This window comes from Anarhichas minor, unplaced genomic scaffold, assembly GCF_050575085.1.
Source record: "Anarhichas minor isolate MPS153535 unplaced genomic scaffold, ASM5057508v1 ptg000102l, whole genome shotgun sequence".
Taxonomy (NCBI): Eukaryota; Metazoa; Chordata; class Actinopteri; order Perciformes; family Anarhichadidae; genus Anarhichas; species Anarhichas minor.
Window position 1 is genome coordinate 575,001 of NW_027466548.1, and position 20,000 is coordinate 595,000.

Genomic DNA, 20,000 nt, shown 5'->3' on the forward strand with positions numbered 1-20,000 from the left:
ATTTTTATTTCTTTGTTTTCGAGGTGAAAGACTTAAACAGGAAGTAGGTTTGTTATCGTTTTCCTGAAAAAGTCATGAATGAATTCAAAAGTAATTTTAAACTGTGCACGTAGTTTATTTATATCACAATCACATCTTTTCTAAAGAAACAACAAAACTCAAGTTAAACAGAAATACACCTAAAATAAATGTAATGATTCAGACTCTTAATAAAATCATTATTGTAAAAACAAATGATATATTTCTGGCTCAAATAAAAGAAGAGCAGTCGGTGATCTGATCGGTTTTATTCTCATTAAAGTTGATTCATTTCAAACACATTTACATTTACAGGAGACAGCTGAAAAATAAAAGTGTGAACGCTGCCATCCGGTGGTCAGAGCATGTAACTACAGCCTTTTACTTTGAAGGAGTTGACAGGAAGTGTTACCATGGGTTCGGGTCTAACTTTAACCTGCTGCACTTTCATGTGACTGAAAATGAAATGTGAAATTTACGTCCCTGAACGCACCAGTGATGCTGCTCTAACACAGCAGATAAAAACTAAATCTAGAAAATCATCAATAATCAATAAAAGAAGAACTGGTTGACGCTTTTTGAAAAAATTATCAGCAGTTAATTAAATATCGTGTTATTTGTTGTTTATGAGTTCAAACATAAAAACACAGAATAAACTATTAAAATATGACGTTTAATCTCAATCTGTAGCCTTTTATTTCTAAATCAACAAGAATATTATGAAGTAAAACTCTTATTTTACCACCAAATAGAAGTAATATTCATCCCATATATATATATATATATATTATATATATATATATATTATATATATATATATATTATATATATATATATATTATATATATATATATATTATATATATATATATATAATAAACCTCATAACACCAAAGAGCTTGAAGTATAATCACGGCGTTAAATACTCCGTCTCTCAGATCATCGTAGTACCTTTAATTAAAACTTTATTTAATTTTATCTTGTGCAACAATAAAAATGTAAAACTCTTTTTTTTTCTGTGATTCTAAACTTCACAGAGAAACAAATCCTGAATGTGAGATCCAGAGTCTCCTGATCCTGTTGGTTCTCAGTCCTGATGGTCCAGGTTCAGTCCTCCTGTTCCGGTCTTCTGTCCCATAATGCACCTCTGCACAGAGAGCTGGTTTTCCTTTTATTGATCCTCTACGAGGCGTCTTTCAGCTCTAAAGTCCAGAAGTCCATCAGGACACTTTGTCCCAAATCACACGAGACGCTTGAATCGAAAGAAATGATTTTTCTTCCGAACACTAAAAAAATAAAAAAAGTACGGAAGTCCAGAGAGGCCAGTGAGAAAGAGAAACCTTCTGGTGATGCATTTTCTAAATGTGATTCAAACAGTTTTAAAAACAGCTTTTAAAAGGACAAACTTTATCATTTAATGAATAGTTTTTTTAACCAGGTGATGTTTTGTTGTTGTTGTAATTCTCATTGCGGCCACACGAGACTGAAGCGTTCTAAATTAACCTAAAAGCATTCATGTTCACGTCCAGCTGAGTTCTATTTAACTTGCTAACATAAAATATATTTTACCTGAAAATAAAGGATCCTGTTCTTAAAGGGCCAGCGTGTATCAATTAAAATTAAATATAATATTCATGACTACGTTTTTATTAGTAGATAATCACATGAAACTAAGAATTGTTGTGTTTTCTTCAGTTTAAAATGAGTCCTTTATACCTACAAAGGGAGCCGGTCCTCTTCACAGAGTCCACCATGTTTCTACAGGAGCCCAGAAAGGACAAAAACCAAACTCTGGCTCTTTTGACATATTTGGAGGTCGCACGCTGTCGACATGAAGCTCTCAGTAAAAACAAACAAACAAAGCTTCAGTCTTGGAACAGGAAGCTGTGGACAGAGGGGTGTTCAGTTGGTTGCAATCTGCAGACTCACCACTAGATGGCACTATATCCTACACACTGTCCCTTTAAGACGTTAACAATTTATATCACAAGACTTTTTTTATCTTCTTACTCGCCTCTCAAGGCTCCCGTAGACAAAAAGTGCATTATATCTCAAATCAATAAGTCGTGTTTCAATAAAGAGAATTGATTTGATGCGTCTATGATTATAATTATGTGACTAATAATCCCGTCTTCTGTCCTCTCAGAGAGATAAAAGTGTAAAAGTTTGATCTGATATTCGTCTCGGTTTGGACAAACATCTCCAGAGAAAAGACACTTTGGTGCATTCAGAGACATTTTCACAGATTAATAATCACGATTAATAAACTCTGTTCAGAGCACGTCGTCGGGGTTTTCCTGGACGGGCGTTCTGGTTTTTCGTGGTCGTGGTCTCAGCGAGGAGAAGCACGACGAGGCGGTGAGGGCGATGCGGCTCAGACCCACGTTCAGGCAGTGGACCTCGGAGGTGACCGGCACCTCGGAGAAGAGGGCTCGGTCCCGGGTCAGCCGGGCCGAGCTGACTCCACCTCCACCAACGCTGCCTGCGTCACAGCTCTCGATGTCTTTGACGATGTTCAGGATCTCCTGTCGCTCCGCCTGCCGAGTCGTCCCCCGAATGTTCAAAATGGCCGACACGTGCTTTTTCCTGCAACACCGAGAGGAGAAAACGTGTGTTTGTGGCATTTAAATGATGAGTCAGCACAAAGACAGTGATCTCCTATGATGTTTTTATATCTTGAAACAACTTCTTTTCTTTTTTTAACCGTTTTAAATATTTGATAAAAACTAAAAGGAGTTCTTTAAATAACTAAAAACAGAAAGTGTCTCATAAATAAATGATTTGTGTGTCAGAATTTCAGGGAGGAAAACAGATGAAAGTATAACTTCTCTTTTATGTTTTATTAATTTTACATCTAAAGGATTATTTCTCTCATTCAACTTTTTATTCTGGTTGATTCTCTGAAATGTGACTGATGGCAAGTTTTTGATTAACTTATCAATAAAAAGGAAGATGAAGTCGCTAGACATTAATAGTAGAAGTATAACAATATAAAAATGTATTTATTTATATGTTTTTCATTAGGAAGTTATTGGAGCTCCCAGTGTGGAGGAAAATATGATCCATAAATGATCTATAAGAGAACATTAACAAAAGAACACACACACACACACACAAAGAGGCTCAGTGGGTTAAAGGTGAAATTACAGAGCAGTGACGTAACGATAAGAGAGGAAGGAAAGTGTTTATGTGTTTATGCTTCGTCTGTTGTTTCCCACACACATGAAGAAGAACAAAGAAAAGAACAAGAACAAGAAAAAGAACAAGAACAAGAACAAGAAGAAAGAAAAGAACAAGAAGTTTGTACCTGATGTCAGGAAACTCTCGGACCAGAACTCCGACCTCCATCTGGATTGAGGGGACGTCCTCCAGCTGGATGATCTCTGAGATGTGAGACAGAGCGCCGTCCAACCAGCTGGATGGAGACTCCTGAGAGACAGAAAGACACAAATATATAGAACATATAAAAGAGACACAACCAAAACCAAAACCACGACCACGACCACAACCAAAACCACGGCCAAAACCATAACCAAAACTACGGCCAAAACCACAACCAAAACCACGGCCAAAACCACGACCCAACCACAACCACAACCAAAACTACGGCCAAAACCACGACCACAACCACAACCACAACCAAAACCACGGCCAAAACCATAACCACGACCACAACCAAACCACAACCACAACCAAAACCACAACCACGACCACAACCAAACCACAACCACAACCAAAACCACGGCCAAAACCAAAACCACAATCAAAACCATAACCACGGCCAAAATCACGACCACAACCACAACCAAACCACAACCACAACCAAAACCATAACCACGGCCAAAACCACAACCACAACCAAACCACAACCACAACCAAACCACAACCACAACAAAAACTACAACAAAAACCACAACAGCAGCTATGTTGGTAACAAATGCTATCATCATTAGCCGTTAAAGGACCGGAGGAACTGTTTCATAGTTCTAAGAACTCTAATTTTCACCGTGTACAAGAACAAGGAATGATTGTAGTTCTAAAGGTTTCTCGTGACTTTTTTATCACCTATTTCAGAGGAACTATAAGAGAAACCATGAGTGACGGAGGTGTGCTATGATTGGTCAAACACATGAGCCAAAGCAGACCAGGAACCACCATTTTTAAAAACCTGTTAGCCGAGTTACCAACAGGCAACAAAATACAAAAACAATGGAAAAAAACACGGACACTTCAATGTTGAGGTGGACAGTTCCTCTCAGAGGGTCCCAGGATCAGTTTGGTCTGAAAACATATGAAGCCTCAGACACAAAGCAGCTCTGTTTGTTCATCTGTCCGACTCATTTGATTTAGGTAACATTAGTCTTATTTTACATTCTCATAAATACCATTGAGAAGGACGTTCTTACAGCTAAAGTAAACCTGTATGCAGATGATACAACACTCTACTCAGCTGCCTCTTCTCTTCATCAAGCTGTTGATGAGGTCCAGACAGCTATAGACCTCATGATTATGGTCTAACCTGGTTCCTAAGAGAACCATGATCCTCTGCAGAGTTCACTACCAGATCTCAGATCATGGATATCACACTGTAGGAGGGACCCAAATGAAAGAATACCTGGATATCTGGTATCTGGATGAGAGGCTGTCTTTGAGAAGCTAGTGAAGAAACTGAAGGTTAGGTTTTGGTTTTTATTATCACAATAGGGAACTCCTCATAGTCCCGAACACATCCCTGTGTACTTTAACAGCTAGTTTCTTGTCCTCCATTAAGGAGACGTTGGTAAGTTTCCCTTTAAAAAGCCACGCTGGGTGAACTCCCTTCATATCTGTGTAATCTCTGATCACTCACCAACAACTTTTTATGATATTTGCTCCAGTAAATGAGGCTCTATCAGGTAGCCAGGATCCTCTTTCTCCTATTTTATAACCTTCAGAACAAACTACAGCATCATGATTTAGTCATGATTTAGAGTGCAATTGCGTTCCCTAAAGTGTATTTTGTATTTGTTGTTGCTATCCGGTTTTAAACATGCTTCCTTGTAACGGTGTGTTACTTAAACCAGGTCTCTCCCCAAAAAAGACTTCCTGGTTAAACAAAAACAATTTAAAAAAGACAGAAAGACAAAAGCGTCCTCTGGGAGACGACAGAGAGCCGCTACATTTCAGAACTGACCAGGTCTTTGAAGAGGACTTTGATCTGTTTGCCTTCGTCTCTGAGCCGCCCGGCCATCCTCTTCCTCATCTTCATGGAGGTGCAGATGATTCTTCCTCTCATGACGGAGCGGAGGTACTCCATCACCACCCGCCGGTGGACCTCGGCCACCAGCAGCTGAGAGACAGACGGTTATTATTTTTATTTTAACATATGAATATGAATATAAAGCAGCTGAGAGACAGACGGTGAGATATATCTATTAGTTCAGAATTAGAAATATATACAATTATTCATAGCTCAGTGGGTCCTTATTATTATTATATTATTATTACTATTACTATTATTATCATTATAATTATTATTGGTATTATCATGAATATATATGAATAGAAAGCAGCTGACTCTTCAAAATGTGTCAAAGTGTTTGATCCACACTGCTCTTAAATACCACCGTCCTGCCATAACTACAATACAATATAACTTTAAAATTTTTATTTTTTAAATTAATTTATATACAATATAATATATGTAATATATTATATTATATAAGACAATATATCACATATTTTAATAATATTTACTTTCTGTTTGTGCTTTTTGATTTGCAGGACTTGCTTTTCATCATAAATTCTTTTATTATTGAATGTTTGTTGCTAAACACCAAAATAAAAAGTTTAAAAGTTAAATTCAGCTCCTGTTTAATCTTCATATTGCAACATAAACGTGGATTTTTTAAATAAAACTGACAATCTCGATCACATCGTGTTCTTAAAACATGTAGCCGTATTTACTGTACATAAATACATACTGTACAAAGTATATAAGTTCACAGTACATAAGTACACAGTATATGAGTACACAGTACATGAGTACACAGCATATAAGTACACAGAATCAGTACCTGGTACGGAGGACTGTCCATCCTGTGATACTTCTTGAAATATTCTTTGATGAGAGATTCAATCTGATCAAACGGCTCCGTGTTACTCAACCACTTCCTCTTTACCAGACGCTCAAAGGAGGGCTGAGAGACAGGTAGAGAGAGAGAGACGGGTAGAGAGAGAGAGACGGGTAGAGAGAGAGAGACAGGTAGAGAGAGAGACAATAGAGAGAGAGACAGGTAGAGAGAGAGACAATAGAGAGAGAGACAGGTAGAGAGAGAGAGACAAGTAGAGAGAGAGACACGTAGAGAGATAGACAGGTAGAGAGAGAGAGACAGGTAGAGAGAGAGACGGGTAGAGAGAGAGAGACGGGTAGAGAGAGAGAGACGGGTAGAGAGAGAGAGACGGGTAGAGAGAGAGAGACGGGTAGAGAGAGAGAGACAATAGAGAGAGAGACAGGTAGAGAGAGAGAGACAAGTAGAGAGAGAGACAGGTAGAGAGATAGACAGGTAGAGAGAGAGAGACAGGTAGAGAGAGAGACAGGTAGAGAGAGAGAGACAATAGAGAGAGAGACAGGTAGAGAGAGAGAGACAAGTAGAGAGAGAGACAGGTAGAGAGATAGACAGGTAGAGAGAGAGAGACAGGTAGAGAGAGAGACAGGTAGAGAGAGAGACAGGTAGAGAGAGAGACGGGTAGAGGTAGAGAGAGACAGGTAGAGAGAGAGACGGGTAGAGAGAGAGACAGGTAGAGAGAGAGACAGGTAGAGGTAGAGAGAGACAGGTAGAGGTAGAGAGAGACAGGTAGAGAGAGAGAGACAGGTAGAGAGAGAGACGGGTAGAGAGAGAGACGGGTAGAGAGAGAGACAGGTAGAGAGAGAGAGACAGGTAGAGAGAGAGACGGGTAGAGAGAGAGAGACAGGTAGAGAGAGAGACGGGTAGAGAGAGAGACAGGTAGAGAGAGAGAGACAGGTAGAGAGAGAGACGGGTAGAGAGAGAGACAGGTAGAGAGAGAGACGGGTAGAGAGAGAGACGGGTAGAGAGAGAGACGGGTAGAGAGAGAGACAGGTAGAGAGAGAGACAGGTAGAGAGAGAGACGGGTAGAGAGAGAGACAGGTAGAGGTAGAGAGAGAGACAGACAAGATTATCATATTTCATTTTTTTTATAACATTTTAACATTTATATGGAAAATAAAATTAAAATCTAAATTGTTCTTGTTTTCTTCTTTGAATATTTTAAATAATTTAGAAACAAACTTTCTTCAGACTAAACTAAACTAATCTCAACAATAAGGAGAATCTAAACGGCATCATTAGTTCTGAAGTGTTTCTACAAACACGTCCACAATAAATGAAGGTTAAACATTAAACTAATTCAAAAAGCTTTATTGACACAGAAACAACAGACGAGACGACAACTGAACACTTTGACCTGAGTCATAAAGATATGGACTCATTGTGTGTGTGTATGTACGTGTATGTATGTGTGTGTGTGTGTGTGTCTGTGTGTGTGTGTGTGTGTGTGTGAATGGACGTGTGTGTGTGTGTGTGTATGTACGTGTGTGTGTGTGTGTGTGTATATGTGTGTGTGTGTGTGTGTGTATATGTGTGTGTATGTGTGTGTGTGTGTGTGTGTGTGTGTGTGTGTGTGTGTGTGTACCCTGATGTGCAGGTAGAGGCGTTCACACAGGACTCTGACTCCTTGCTGGACGATGTGATCCAGAGCTTTGTTAGCTCTCCTCAGAGAATCTTCACTGACGGACGGGTCACACTGAGCACAGCGCTGCACGAACCCCCTGAACACATACACATTACTAAACGGGGACCATGAACCTACACTACTAAGTGGAGACCACAGTCTATAAACAATTAAAAACATTATGATTTGAGAGTTCAATAGACATTTTTAACATCAAACGCAGGTGGAACTGATAACATCCATAATTACTGCATGACAGAGCCCTCATTAGTGTCACAGGACAAAATGTCAGCTGTGATTGAGCTCAGTGAATCTGATTAATTTCGGAACAATAAAAGAACAAGAGGGCTCTGAACTATAACTATAAACTATAAACTTTATAACATTTAAAGTAATTGTACCTGAATGGAGGGCAGCAGTTGACCAGAGCGATGGTTTTGGACACGTATCCGTCCTCGTTGTCTCCGAACATGCCGCTCTGCATCCCTTCATGAAACATCTCGACTTTACGCTGGAAGCTGAAAACGAAAACAAGTGGCATGATCCCGAACGTTCATGATCCCGACCTCTACGGACTTTAAAATAAAACAAAATAAAATAAGTTTATGGATCACCTGTACAGGAAGTCGGCCAGGCCGTTGAGGCTGCATTGAGCCACTCTGGAGCCCAAACTCCTGTTGATGGAGGCCGAACGCTCCAGATCCACCTGCAGCCTCTGAGACAACAAACACCATGATTTAATGTATTAATGTATATTTATTTTATTTCTTCTGAAAATAGCCAGAATAGACTGAATACAGAAGTTTTTACGCATTAAATACAATATTATTGATTTTTTTATTTATTTCACGCATACAGTATTTACTGAGCTGACTACTGACACATATATATTTATATATACATCCATCCATCCATTTCCTCCGCTTATCCGGGGTCGGGTCTGTCCCGTTGGTGGCAGCAGGCCAAGCAGGCTGACCCAGACTTCCCTCTGCCCCGGAACATGTTCCAGCTCATTCTGGGGGATCCGAGGCATTCCCAGGCCAGCTGGGAGATGTAATCCCTCCAGCGTGTTCTGGGTCTTCCCCGCAGTCTCTTCCCAGTTGGACGTGCCTGGAAAACCTCCAGTGGGAGGCGTCCAGGAGGCATCCTAATTAGATGCCCGAACCACCTCAGCTGACTCCTTTCGACGCGAAGGAGTAGCGGATCGACTCCAAGTTCCCTCCTGATGACCGAGCTCCTTACCCTATCTCTAAGGCTGAGCCCGGCCACCCTACGGAGGAAACTCATGTCGGCCGCTTGTAGCCGCGACCTCGTTCTGTCGGTCACGACCCAGAGTTCGTGACCATAGGTGAGGGTAGGAACATAGACCAACCGGTATATTGAGAGCTTTGCCTTCTGGCTCAGCTCCCTCTTCACCAAGACGGTCCGGTGCAGCGCCTGCTTTACTGCTGCAGCCACACCATGAATTGTTAAATAAAAGCACTTTTCATTATTACTGTTGGCTTTGATTCCAGTGTTTTTTTTCTTCTCGTTTATGTGTGTGTATGTGTGTGTACATGTGTGTGTAGTGTGTGTGCGTATGTTTGTGTGTGTGTGTGTGTGTGAGATCAGGAAGTGCTCGGTGTTGACTTTGACTGCAGCTGAAGGAAACACTCAGAAAATTCAACAACCTTTATTTAAAACAGACAGCAGACACACCTGCAGTAAACATTGTAACATAGGGTGGGGGAGGGGCTACCTGAATGACAGTCTTGGCCAGAGTGATCTGGTACTCCTCGATGTGCAGCGTCTCCATCCATCGTCTCTCCTCCTCGTCCAGGACCTGGCTCAGCTCTGTGGTGACTTTAGCCTGCACATAGAGAAGAGCCGGGGGACGAAACAAACGCACCTTTAAACACAAGCTGTAGGAAAAGTTCCTTCAGACCGCCAACAAATGACGAAAATCCTCTGCATTGTCTTGTTTAAAGCACTGTATAAATAAGGTTTATGACTCACCCTGACTGAGTTGAGACAGTCCAGCTCCAGTCTCTCCACCGTCTCTGAAGGAAGCAGAGGACTCAGCTGGGAACGGCTGAAGGGACTCGTGATGCACACGGTCCCCAGAACGTCCCTGAAACAACACACACACACACACCATGTACTTTAGGAACCTTTTAAAGAAATTTAGGGGTAGTTCTAATGAATTAATTAATACTTTCTTATATATTCAGGTTCTTCAAATAACTAACGTGCTGATATTAAAGCACTTAATAACATGTTTACATAACAATTTCTGATAATTATTGTCTAATAAACAAAACACTGTGGTCGTAAATAATGTCTGTTTCTTTGTTGTAAAATAGGACCAAACCCACGACGTAATTTTGACACTGAGAATATTAACAACAAGACGACATACAGAAGTTTGTTGTTGTTTATTAACATTAAAAACAGAGTTTTATTGTTAATCTTTCCAACGAGAGAACAAACGATTTAAACTTTACTTTACTAATAGTTTCATGGCCATTATGTTCTAAAAAAAAGAAATTAGGAGAAAAACTCCGTCCATGTGTTAAATCTGCATTCTCTCTAGTGTCCACCAGGGGGCGACTCCTCTGGTTGTATAGAAGTCTATGAGAAAATGACTCTACTTCTCTCTTGATTTATTACCTCAGTAAACATTGTAAACATGAGTTTATGGTCTCAATCTCTAGTTTCAAGTCTTCTTCAATACACTTTGTCGTGTTCACGTTAAAAAGTGATTACAACATTACGGTTGTTTACATTCATCACTCATACAAATCCGCATCAAAATTTTGTATTTGGAGCTATGTTTTTATTTTTATTTATCTATCGAATTCCTTTTTCGTTCGTGCAATACTGTTAATAAACTTTGTCACACATCCTCTTTTGCCTTTGACATTTATGTCCTCTTGACTTATACAACTTATACAACATCTTTTTATCTTTCTATGACTCGTCTCTTATTGCGAATGGTGTTTTTTTTTTGCTGACCCTTCATACGACAAATGAAAAACCTTCGCTGTTATGTTTCTGTAAGTTTGCAATATAATCAAAGCATGAAGCAAACTTAATGAACCTTAATGTTGCACAACTGATGCAAACAACAACACGTTGATTCTCTGTTGTTGTTTCTTCGCTTATTGATCTTTTGAGGAGGAAACCCAAACACAACAGATGGTGGATCTGTTTGGTTACCTGTTGTATATGTTGTGCAGCCAGTCCAGCAGAGAGTAGATGTCCGTGATCTCCAGCTGGTTGTCGGTGATGGCCTCCAGTCGTCTAGCAACCGCCTGGTGGTAGCTCTGCACATACACCTGGAAGGGCTGGTACTCTTCCGGGTAGATGGAGACCACGTTCCTCTTGGCAGCCCCGAGGTCCTCCACCACGCGGGCCCGGAGCCGGTCCAGGTAGCCCACCAGCTCCCCGGCCGTGAACTCGGCCCTCTGAGGCAGAGAGCCGTCGGCCGCCTCCTCCACGGCCTCCCTCCACCGCTGCTTCAGACGGCGGGGCCTGGGGCCCCCGGGGGCCGCAGCCTCGTCGAGGGCCCAATCCTTATCGGCCTGCTCCTCCTGCTGCAGCACCTGGACAGACGGACGGACAGGTGAGGTCAGAACCTGTAGACCAGGGGTGTCAAACTCATTTTCACTCTGGGCCACATCAGCATCATGGTTTCCCTCAAAGGGCCGGTTGTAACTGTAAGACTGTATAACTGTAACTACTCCTAACATATTGTTAAATAACTGTCTCTGCTTTTGATTATTGTTTATTCAAGTGTAAAGATATTGTACATGTAGTTATAGAAATGTAAAATGATATTTAAGCACATTTCTGTTATTATAACATAAATCATTTTAATTTAGGGTTAAGAAACCCACATTACTCTATCAAAGATCAAACTTTTAAAGAAAATAACAAAGACAAATATCATCAAACACAAGTTATTACATTAACTTTGTTCAAAGCTATTTTTGTCACCTCTCTGCATCACTAATGTCCCTGCCGTCGTCCCGTGCATGGCAGCTACATCCAAGAGCTCCTCACTGAGATCAGGTCTGCCTTGAGCCTCTTACAAACATTGATAGATGATGTATCTCGTCTCTTAGCTAGCTGTGTTGTTAGATTGCTGCTAGTTCATGAACTCGGTCTGCGATGGTGTTTCTTCACAAACTGACATTTGTAAAAGTCTGTATCTGATCGGAGCTCACCTGCTCACATACCTTTAGCAGCACTGGGCTGTAGCTTCTGTAAATATATTCTGCTGTGATTGCACTCTGCCTTTTAATTCTTGGACAATTTGATGTTTTTCTTGGAGGCTAAATTTAGCTCCGTGTTTGGTGTCAAAATGCCGACGTGAATTGTATCCTTCATCACCGACACGCATCATAACACAGAAGACAGACCAGTTTTTCTCCTTGAAGCACAGACATGTATTCTCTTTCCCATCTTAAATTACATTTTCTTCCCTCTGCATCAATTTTTCTCTTCGTGGACATTTTTGGATTATTTTTCGATCTTTTTCAACTCAATCACTTGTTGGAAAACCTCTTTACGGGCTCCCTCTCCTGTCCACCTGTTGTGATGTCACAGACAACATGCTATCTCATAATTTCGACCATGGGGATACTTTTATTTTCAAGTCTAACTATTTTTTTCCAAAATAAAAAATAAAATTTATTTTTTTTGCTGGTGGATTCGCGGGCCACATAAAATGACGTGGCGGGCCCGCGGGCCTTGAGTTTGACACGTGTGCTGTAGACCATCTGGACGTAGTCTGAACCCCATGACCTTCATGTTGTCATTATAAATGTCTCCTCTAATAAAGAGTTCACTTTAACCTTCTGATGACTACAGCCCCCTAGCCCTATTTTTAGCCCTCTGTGCGAAAATTGCATACCCATACGCAAGAGAGTCCTCAGCTCTAACTACAAGGTCTATTTTAATAATGTTGATGCTAGAATACTGGTAACACTTGTGAGATGTGTTGAATTGTGTAAATATTTTGTATATGTTACTGGTTAATATAGTAAAATAAGACATTACACAGCTGAAATTGAAAATATTCAGCTTCGCCTGGAAAACAATGCACTTTCATTGATAAAAGGTTATTGAAATAATGCAGCTAGCTCCCTAAAACTTTCCCAAGTCATAGCATACCTGATCAGTAGTTATTAAAAAAAGGTTAAAGTCGAATAAAGTGGAATAAAGTGAATAATAAGAGGTTTTAGTACAAAGCGGTCAGGCGAGGTCATCATTTTCGAACCAGCTGTTGCAGCTCTTACATTGTACTTTTATACACTATATAACTATATATTTCACTTTCTTTATCACTCATATGATTCAATACATCCAAATACAGATAATAGGAATCATATTCATATTCATAACATCATCAGAGCCAGTTTTGGCTGTCATCTGTAGGATTTTCTCATTTCATGTGTGTGTATGTGGCTGCATGGCAGCCTATCCTTGGTCGATTTCAAAAAACAACCCCTCGTTCGACGCGTCAGCATCTCAGGAAGACCTGTGTCGAGTTTGGTGGCGATCGGCAAAAGTTTTCATACAATAAAGTTGCCAGAAGTGACGCGTGTACCCCGGCGGAAATTTCCGGTCGCAGGCAGTCTGACCACTCGCCCAAGCCTGCTTGACCGCTCTTATTCTGGAAACAAGTCGGAAGTCAACAGTATGCAGTTGGCAACAATGACTACAGCTTTGGAACGGAAATTCTGCGGCGTTATTATCCATATTTTTCATAAAACTTGGGCGCATACCTACGATTTTTTTCGGCGGAGTTCAGCATGAAGGTACATTTGATCACTCACAACTGTTTAGTGTTTATACGGATCGTAAAACAGAAGTTAGTTACGTGTTCCGCCACGTGTGCTAATGCTATTACATGCTTTGCATGACTTGGTAGCTGTTAGCATGAGGGTACAAACATTGATTTGAGGTACTCATAACGCCGATTTCTGGCCCGGATTTGGTGCTTTTATGCCACGATATTTTTCTGCTTATGTGAGTAGCCTATAGTTGTGTTGGGAGTGTGTCAGAAGTGACTTATATGATGTTGTTGCCCATACGTTGCTGTTTCATCCAAAAAAAAAAAGTAGCCACGTACATGCTACTGGCTAATAATCATGCTATTTTCCGCATTTGATTTTGAGGGGTTCTGAGCCCGAGAGCCCCCAAATGGGGGCCGCTCGTCACCAGAAGGTTTTAACCTGAATGTGTAAAAACATTAAAGTGTGAAACTATGACGTCATGATTGATTCATCTGAGACCAGCAGTCATGTGACTACAAGGAGGAGACACTCTGACTGAACTACAGGAAGTGAACACAGAGAGGAGAGGAGAGGAGAGGAGAGAGGTTTTTTGGTTTTTAAAATCCCTTTATTTCACTATTGCAGTGAAAACCAGAAACACTCTAAATCATCACTTAATAATCAGAAAATCAATAAAATAAAACAAATAACCAAAAACAAAGCACCAAAGAACAAATAAACAATCAATTTCAATGATCAATATGTTCAGAAGTTCACCACCAGCTCTCCACCAGCACCCACTGAGCATGAAATGCTCCCAGTAGTCCATCTGTCCCTGAAGGCCTGTAAATCGTCCACTGTCTGGTAGTAGGTGTGTTCCACCCTGAGTCGGGCTTTCAACAGTCCCTCCATAACTTTCACCGGATCTTCACTACCGGCACCCCGAGCCCGATTCTTCCGTGTCAACCAGATGGCCAACTTGGCAGAACCAGATAAAAAGTTTACCATTGTATGGACAGCCTTCTGTTTTGAGCAGTATTCTGGACCGAAGATGAACAACATGAAAGAAAACACCTGTCCAAGACCCTGAAACCATCTTTTTAACCGTTCAAAGAGTGCTGAGAGCCGAGGACACTGAACAAACAAGTGTTCCAGGGTCTCAGTCTGACCGCAGAAATAACACTCCTCCCCAATTTGTGGATCCAGGTGTGCCCGGTATCTGTTGGTGGCTATAGCTCCATGTACAACCCTCCACTGGAGGTCTGCTGTCCGTTTCAACGGGCAGCTTGTACATGCACCTCCAGCTGCCTCTCGGGGAAGAACCTGGGCCAAAGAACTCGGTCCACCTTGACTCTGTCAACCCTGCCAGAGAGCGGAGGTTCACAACCTTTACACATATTTCATAGATAGCTTTTTTCTCTGCTGCCTGAAACTTGTCCAGGTGAGGGGTTGTGAACGTCAGCAGCTTGTTTCCTCCCCCCTGCCAGTCCCCCACCGCTGGGGCAATGAGCAGAGTGGGGGGGGGTGTACTCACTCTCTTCATCCCATTGGTCAGACAGAGTACAGTTTCCTGCAACTGCTCTCAGGCGTTGTGGCAGGGCGGCACAGACCTCCTCCACTATTCTATTGGTCAACCTGACAGACGTGATGTTAGTGTTCTGTCTGAAGGTGACCATAGATGCTGCTGTTAATGACATCTTCACCAAATGTCCCAGTTTAGTGCAGCCGGCTTCTCTCAGACGCGTTCTTAGGCTGGCAGACTGCAGCGTTTGGGTTCTAATGAAGCTGTTGAAGAACAAAGGTTCCTCCAGCAGCCACACACCCGGAGTCTCATCAGCTTTACGTGAAATGTTAAAAATCTGCCACGCCTGCAGAACAGAGCCGTAGAACGGCGTCAGCCCGGCCAAGTCCACTTCCTCAGGTTGTAGGAGAAAGAGCTGCTTATCATATCCCAACCGCCCAGCTCTCCTCAGCAGCAGTCGAGCCGTGTCCATCCAGCTGGGGCCACAGCCATAGAGCAGCTTCTGTGCAGTCCGGAGTCTGAAAGAGGCGATCCTGGACTGGATATCGATGAGACCCTGCCCCCCCCCTGCCACATGCAGATAGAGCAGCTGCTGCACGAACCCAGTGCCGGCCGGACCGGAAGAAGTCCACGACAGACCTCTGTATCTCTGCTATGAGGCCTCCAGGTGGCGTCAGAGCGATGAGTCTGTGCCACAGAGTCGAGGCAACCAAGTTATTAGCAACCAGAACTCTTCCCCTATATGACAACTGGGGTAGTAACCATCTCCACCTAGAGAACCGAGCACACACCTTCTCCTTAACTCCCTCCCAGTTCTTTTTCTCAAAAACCTCAGAGCCCAAAAACACACCCAGCACTTTTAGACCTTCTTTTCCCCACTGAAGACCTCCAGGCAGATGAGGCACCGTCTGATGTCTCCACTGTCCCACCAATAAAGCTTCAGATTTTTCCCAGTTCACCCGTGCAGATGAAGCCCTCTCATAAAGAGACAAAACATCCTGCAGACATAGAACATCTCCCTGGTCCCTAATGAAGATGTTTACATCATCAGCATATGCAGACACAGCGAGGGGACTACAAAGACTGGAGGACCCAGGCAGTGACAGACCACTGAGCCGACTTCTCAGCCTGCACAACAGAGGCTCAAAAGCGAGGCTGTATAGTTGTCCTGAGATAGGACAACCCTGCCTTATCCCTCGCTGTACAGGGATCGGTCGACTCAGGCCAGCTCCCATTTTTACCATACATTCAGCACCCCTGTACAGCAAACCCACCCAAGCCAAGAACCCATCACCAAGCCCAAAAGCCCTGAGTGCAGAAAACAGATATGCGTGACCCACCCTGTCGAAAGCCTTCTCCTGGTCTAGTGAGACAATACCAACATCTACATCGTGGAATTTACATACATCAAGCACATCACGGATGAGAAAGATATTGTCCATAACTGTTCTATCTGGGATACAGTACGTTTGGTCGCTATTTACAACCACTTCCAGGTAGTCTCTTAGTCTGTTAGATAAGGCTCTGGAAAGCACCTTATAGTCTGTGCAAAGCAGGGCCACTGGTCTCCAGTTCTTAAGAAGGGCCAAGTCGCCCTTCTTGGGCAGCAGAGAGAGTACTGCCCGCTGGCATGAAACAGGAAGTGATCCTGTTTTAAAACATTCCATCAAAACAGAGTGTAAGTCAGAACCGATAATGTTCCAGAATTTCTTAAAGAAATCCGAGGAGAGACCGTCGATTCCCGGAGTCTTTCCTGAAGCCATCTGGTTCACTGCAACCGTCAGCTCCTCCAGCGTCAGCTCTCCGTCCAGCATAGCCCTCTCTGCTGGACTGAGCTGGGGAAGACCCTCCAGGAGCTCCCTACTGCTCTCCGTACAGGATTGCTCTTCCCCAAAAAGAGCAGCGTAGAAGCCCACGGCATGGGTCCTCATCTCCCTCTGGTCAGTGGTTATCCTGCCTCCTGGGAGCTTCAGACAGGTCATCCGCTTCCTCTGCACCACCGATCTCTCCAGGTTGAAGAAAAACGAGCTTGGGGCATCCATGTCCTTCAACGTGAGGAAACGGGACCTGACCAGAGCTCCTTTCACTCTCTCTTGCAGGAAGGAGCTCAACTCCAACCTCCTCTCCTTCAGCAGTTGGCCCACACCGGGATCTGGGTCTCTCTGGAAGCCCTCCTCAATGATCTTTATGTTGGCTTCAAGGTCTTTAACAGCAGACTTGATTATAGCGGTGGCGTTTGAGGTGTACTGCTGGCAGAACACACGGATCTGTGCTTTTCCGACCTCCCACCACTGTTTCAGAGAACTGAAATGAACTTTTTCAGTTTTCCACTGCTGCCAAAGAACCCCAAAGCTCTGACAAAAAGTGCTGTCCTGTAGAAGTTTATTATTAAAATGCCAGTAGGAGCTAACCCTTTCACCTGGTGAGGTTATCAAGCCTAAACTGACGAGGTGGTGATCAGAGAACCCAACTGGACTGATTGTGCTGTTCTTCAGTCTGGAACTGAGACTGCGAGAGATGTAAATTCTGTCCAGCCTGGCTGCACTAATCCTGTCGTTGCTGACTCTAACCCATGTGTACTGTCTGTTTAGTGGGTGTTTTATTCTCCACGTGTCCAACAGATCTAAGTGTGTGATGACGTTGTGGAGACTCTGAGCTGACTGCGGGTGTGGTTCCTCACTATTCCGGTCTATGGTGAAGTCTAGAGTACAGTTAAAATCCCCTCCGATGATCAGTTGCTCCTGATGGCAGCTCTGCAGTTCGTTTTGCAGCGTAGTAAAGGAACGTGCTCTTTCTGACCCCTGATTCGGTGCATATATGTTCACGAAGCAGTAAAGCGAGCTCTCTATCTCTGCCCTCACCATCAGCAAACGACCCTCCACCACCTCAGTGACTGACAGGACGGTTGCATTAGCTGCTGTTCTAAACAGCACGGCTACCCCGGCACTAAGATTGGTGCCGTGGCTCAGGGTGCATGAGCCCTCCCACCATAAACCCCAGTCTACTTCATCTGATGGAATGGTGTGAGTTTCTTGCAAAAAGAGGATGTCCAACCTTTTTTGATTTACAACCTCCTGTATTAATGCTCTTTTATGCCCGTCCCGCCCACCATTGATGTTTAAAGACCCTAAATTGAAGCTCTGCATAGAAAGGTCAGAGGATGGAAGGAGGTAAGACAAGATAAGAAGTAAGCAGTGGAAAGTGGAAAACCCCGTGTGACACATGATCATGTTAAACTGTCTTAGTTTTTTGAACTCTTCCACTTTTCCTTACTTTCCTCAAGATTGTGATGTGTTTCTTTAGGCGGAAGCGCTTTTTTCCATCTAGAAGGTCCAAACCCACCTTTCTCTGCGCCACCCCAACAGATCGTATGAACTTCTCAATGTCAGGGAAATAATCACTCACTTTTGCAGATCTATTGTAAGTTACATCCAAAAACGAGTTTATTTCCTCTAGTGAATACAGATCAGTGCCTTTAATGCACGTTTCAGAATTAGATGCAACATCTGATTCACTCTCATACTCCATGTCCTCTCCCTCACAAGACAGCTGGCTGTTGGACACAGACCCTACACTCTGTCCTTCATCTAAGGGTATGATGAGATCTCCACCTGCTGAACCTGTAGCTGCCTCTTCACAGACTTCTACCGACTGTGGTGGTGCTTCGGTTCCAGATGTAGTGAGGTTCTGCGCCACCACAGAAGCCTGCTGGTTGTAAGACTGGCCCTGATCCTCCTTATCAACATTATTGTTATGAGCAGAAGACGAAGAAGCTCCGCCGACCGCACCGGCGGGAGCCGCCGCGGCACCAGGCTCCGCGGCCGGAGGCTCCGCCTCCGCGCTTCTCTGCTGCTTGTGCGGACACGCGAAGCGTTTGTGTCCTACATCTCCACACTCAAAGCATTTGATCTGTCCCGAGCTAGCGTACACCATGTATGAACCCTCCCCGTGTTTAACCCTGAAGGACACCTCCAGTGTTTGTGTAGGTGACTCCAGGAACATGAAGACCTGCCGCCTAAGAGACAGCACGTGCTTCAGTTTGGGATCCTTACACCCCAAACTGACTGTTTTAAATCCGCTGGCAAACTTTCCAAACCTGCGCAGCTCATTTTCTAACAGCTCGTTCAGTATAAACGGTGGAACACCGGACACGGTGATCCGCGTAGAGGGCACTGAGAGCGGAGAGACCTGCACGAAGCTGTCCCTGATAAACACGCCGCTCTCTATCAGGTTGTGGACATAAGCTTCGCTCGCCACGAACACAACCACAGCTTTATTCATCCGAGATGCAAAGGAGAGTTTGTCATGTCCCACCTGCTCTCCGACAGCCAGCAGCAGCTCCTCTACTGACACGCTGCTATCCGGTGGAACTACCCGGACTCCCTGCCGGATTGACGGGCGTGGCGTCTCGGAGGACGCCATCCTCCCGAACAACACCAAACACCACTAATCACACGTTCTACCGATAAATACACTGCTCAGTATCTCACCTGATCACGTGCAGAGACAGAAGAGCAGAGGAACAAATCCCAAAGCAGTGAAAATACAATCAAACCTCCGCGACACTCTCACGTCCACCACTCACACACAACCGGAAACGGAAACAGAGGAGAGGAGGAGAGGGGAGGCTGGAACATGTTAATAGTTTAATATATAAAACACGTGGAGCTTCTATATTTTTCCAACTTTAGTAACACTTGTGGACACTTCGAAAAATGTTGGATCGATAGATTCCATTGTTTTCCAATGGATGTAAATGATTCTACTACTGTCTTCACCATCCTGTCCTCACCTGCACCACCAGGCCCAGGTTTGGCCCGGCGGTCGGGGAGCGCAGAGACTCCCTGACGACGGCCCACAGCTCTTTCTGCAGCTCCTCGTACAGCAGCTCCACGTCTTTGGCCTTCCGCCGCCCGCCGTCCTTGGCGGCGGCGTTAGTAGCGGCATTGGCGTCCTCCGGCGGCGGCA

The 20,000-nt window shown here is 43.5% G+C and overlaps 1 protein-coding gene across 2 annotated transcripts in view; it reads right to left on the reverse strand.

Moving 5' to 3' along the window:
- Positions 1-964: 964 nt before the first annotated feature.
- Positions 965-20,000, reverse strand: part of exoc3l2b (exocyst complex component 3-like 2b) — a 57,846-nt gene continuing 38,810 nt past the window's right edge. For both annotated transcript variants that reach the window (XM_076082767.1, XM_076082766.1), the window contains exons 4-14: positions 19,825-20,000; positions 10,947-11,332; positions 9,744-9,858; positions 9,487-9,597; positions 8,363-8,463; positions 8,150-8,266; positions 7,710-7,845; positions 6,074-6,196; positions 5,191-5,346; positions 3,325-3,446; positions 965-2,603 (exon numbers count right to left, since the gene is read on the reverse strand). The exon at positions 19,825-20,000 is cut by the window's right edge and continues 108 nt beyond it. In XM_076082767.1, coding sequence (XP_075938882.1) covers positions 2,291-2,603; positions 3,325-3,446; positions 5,191-5,346; positions 6,074-6,196; positions 7,710-7,845; positions 8,150-8,266; positions 8,363-8,463; positions 9,487-9,597; positions 9,744-9,858; positions 10,947-11,332; positions 19,825-20,000 — 1,856 coding nt within the window. In that variant the 3' untranslated portion in view covers positions 965-2,290. The remainder of the gene's footprint in view (positions 2,604-3,324; positions 3,447-5,190; positions 5,347-6,073; positions 6,197-7,709; positions 7,846-8,149; positions 8,267-8,362; positions 8,464-9,486; positions 9,598-9,743; positions 9,859-10,946; positions 11,333-19,824) is intronic.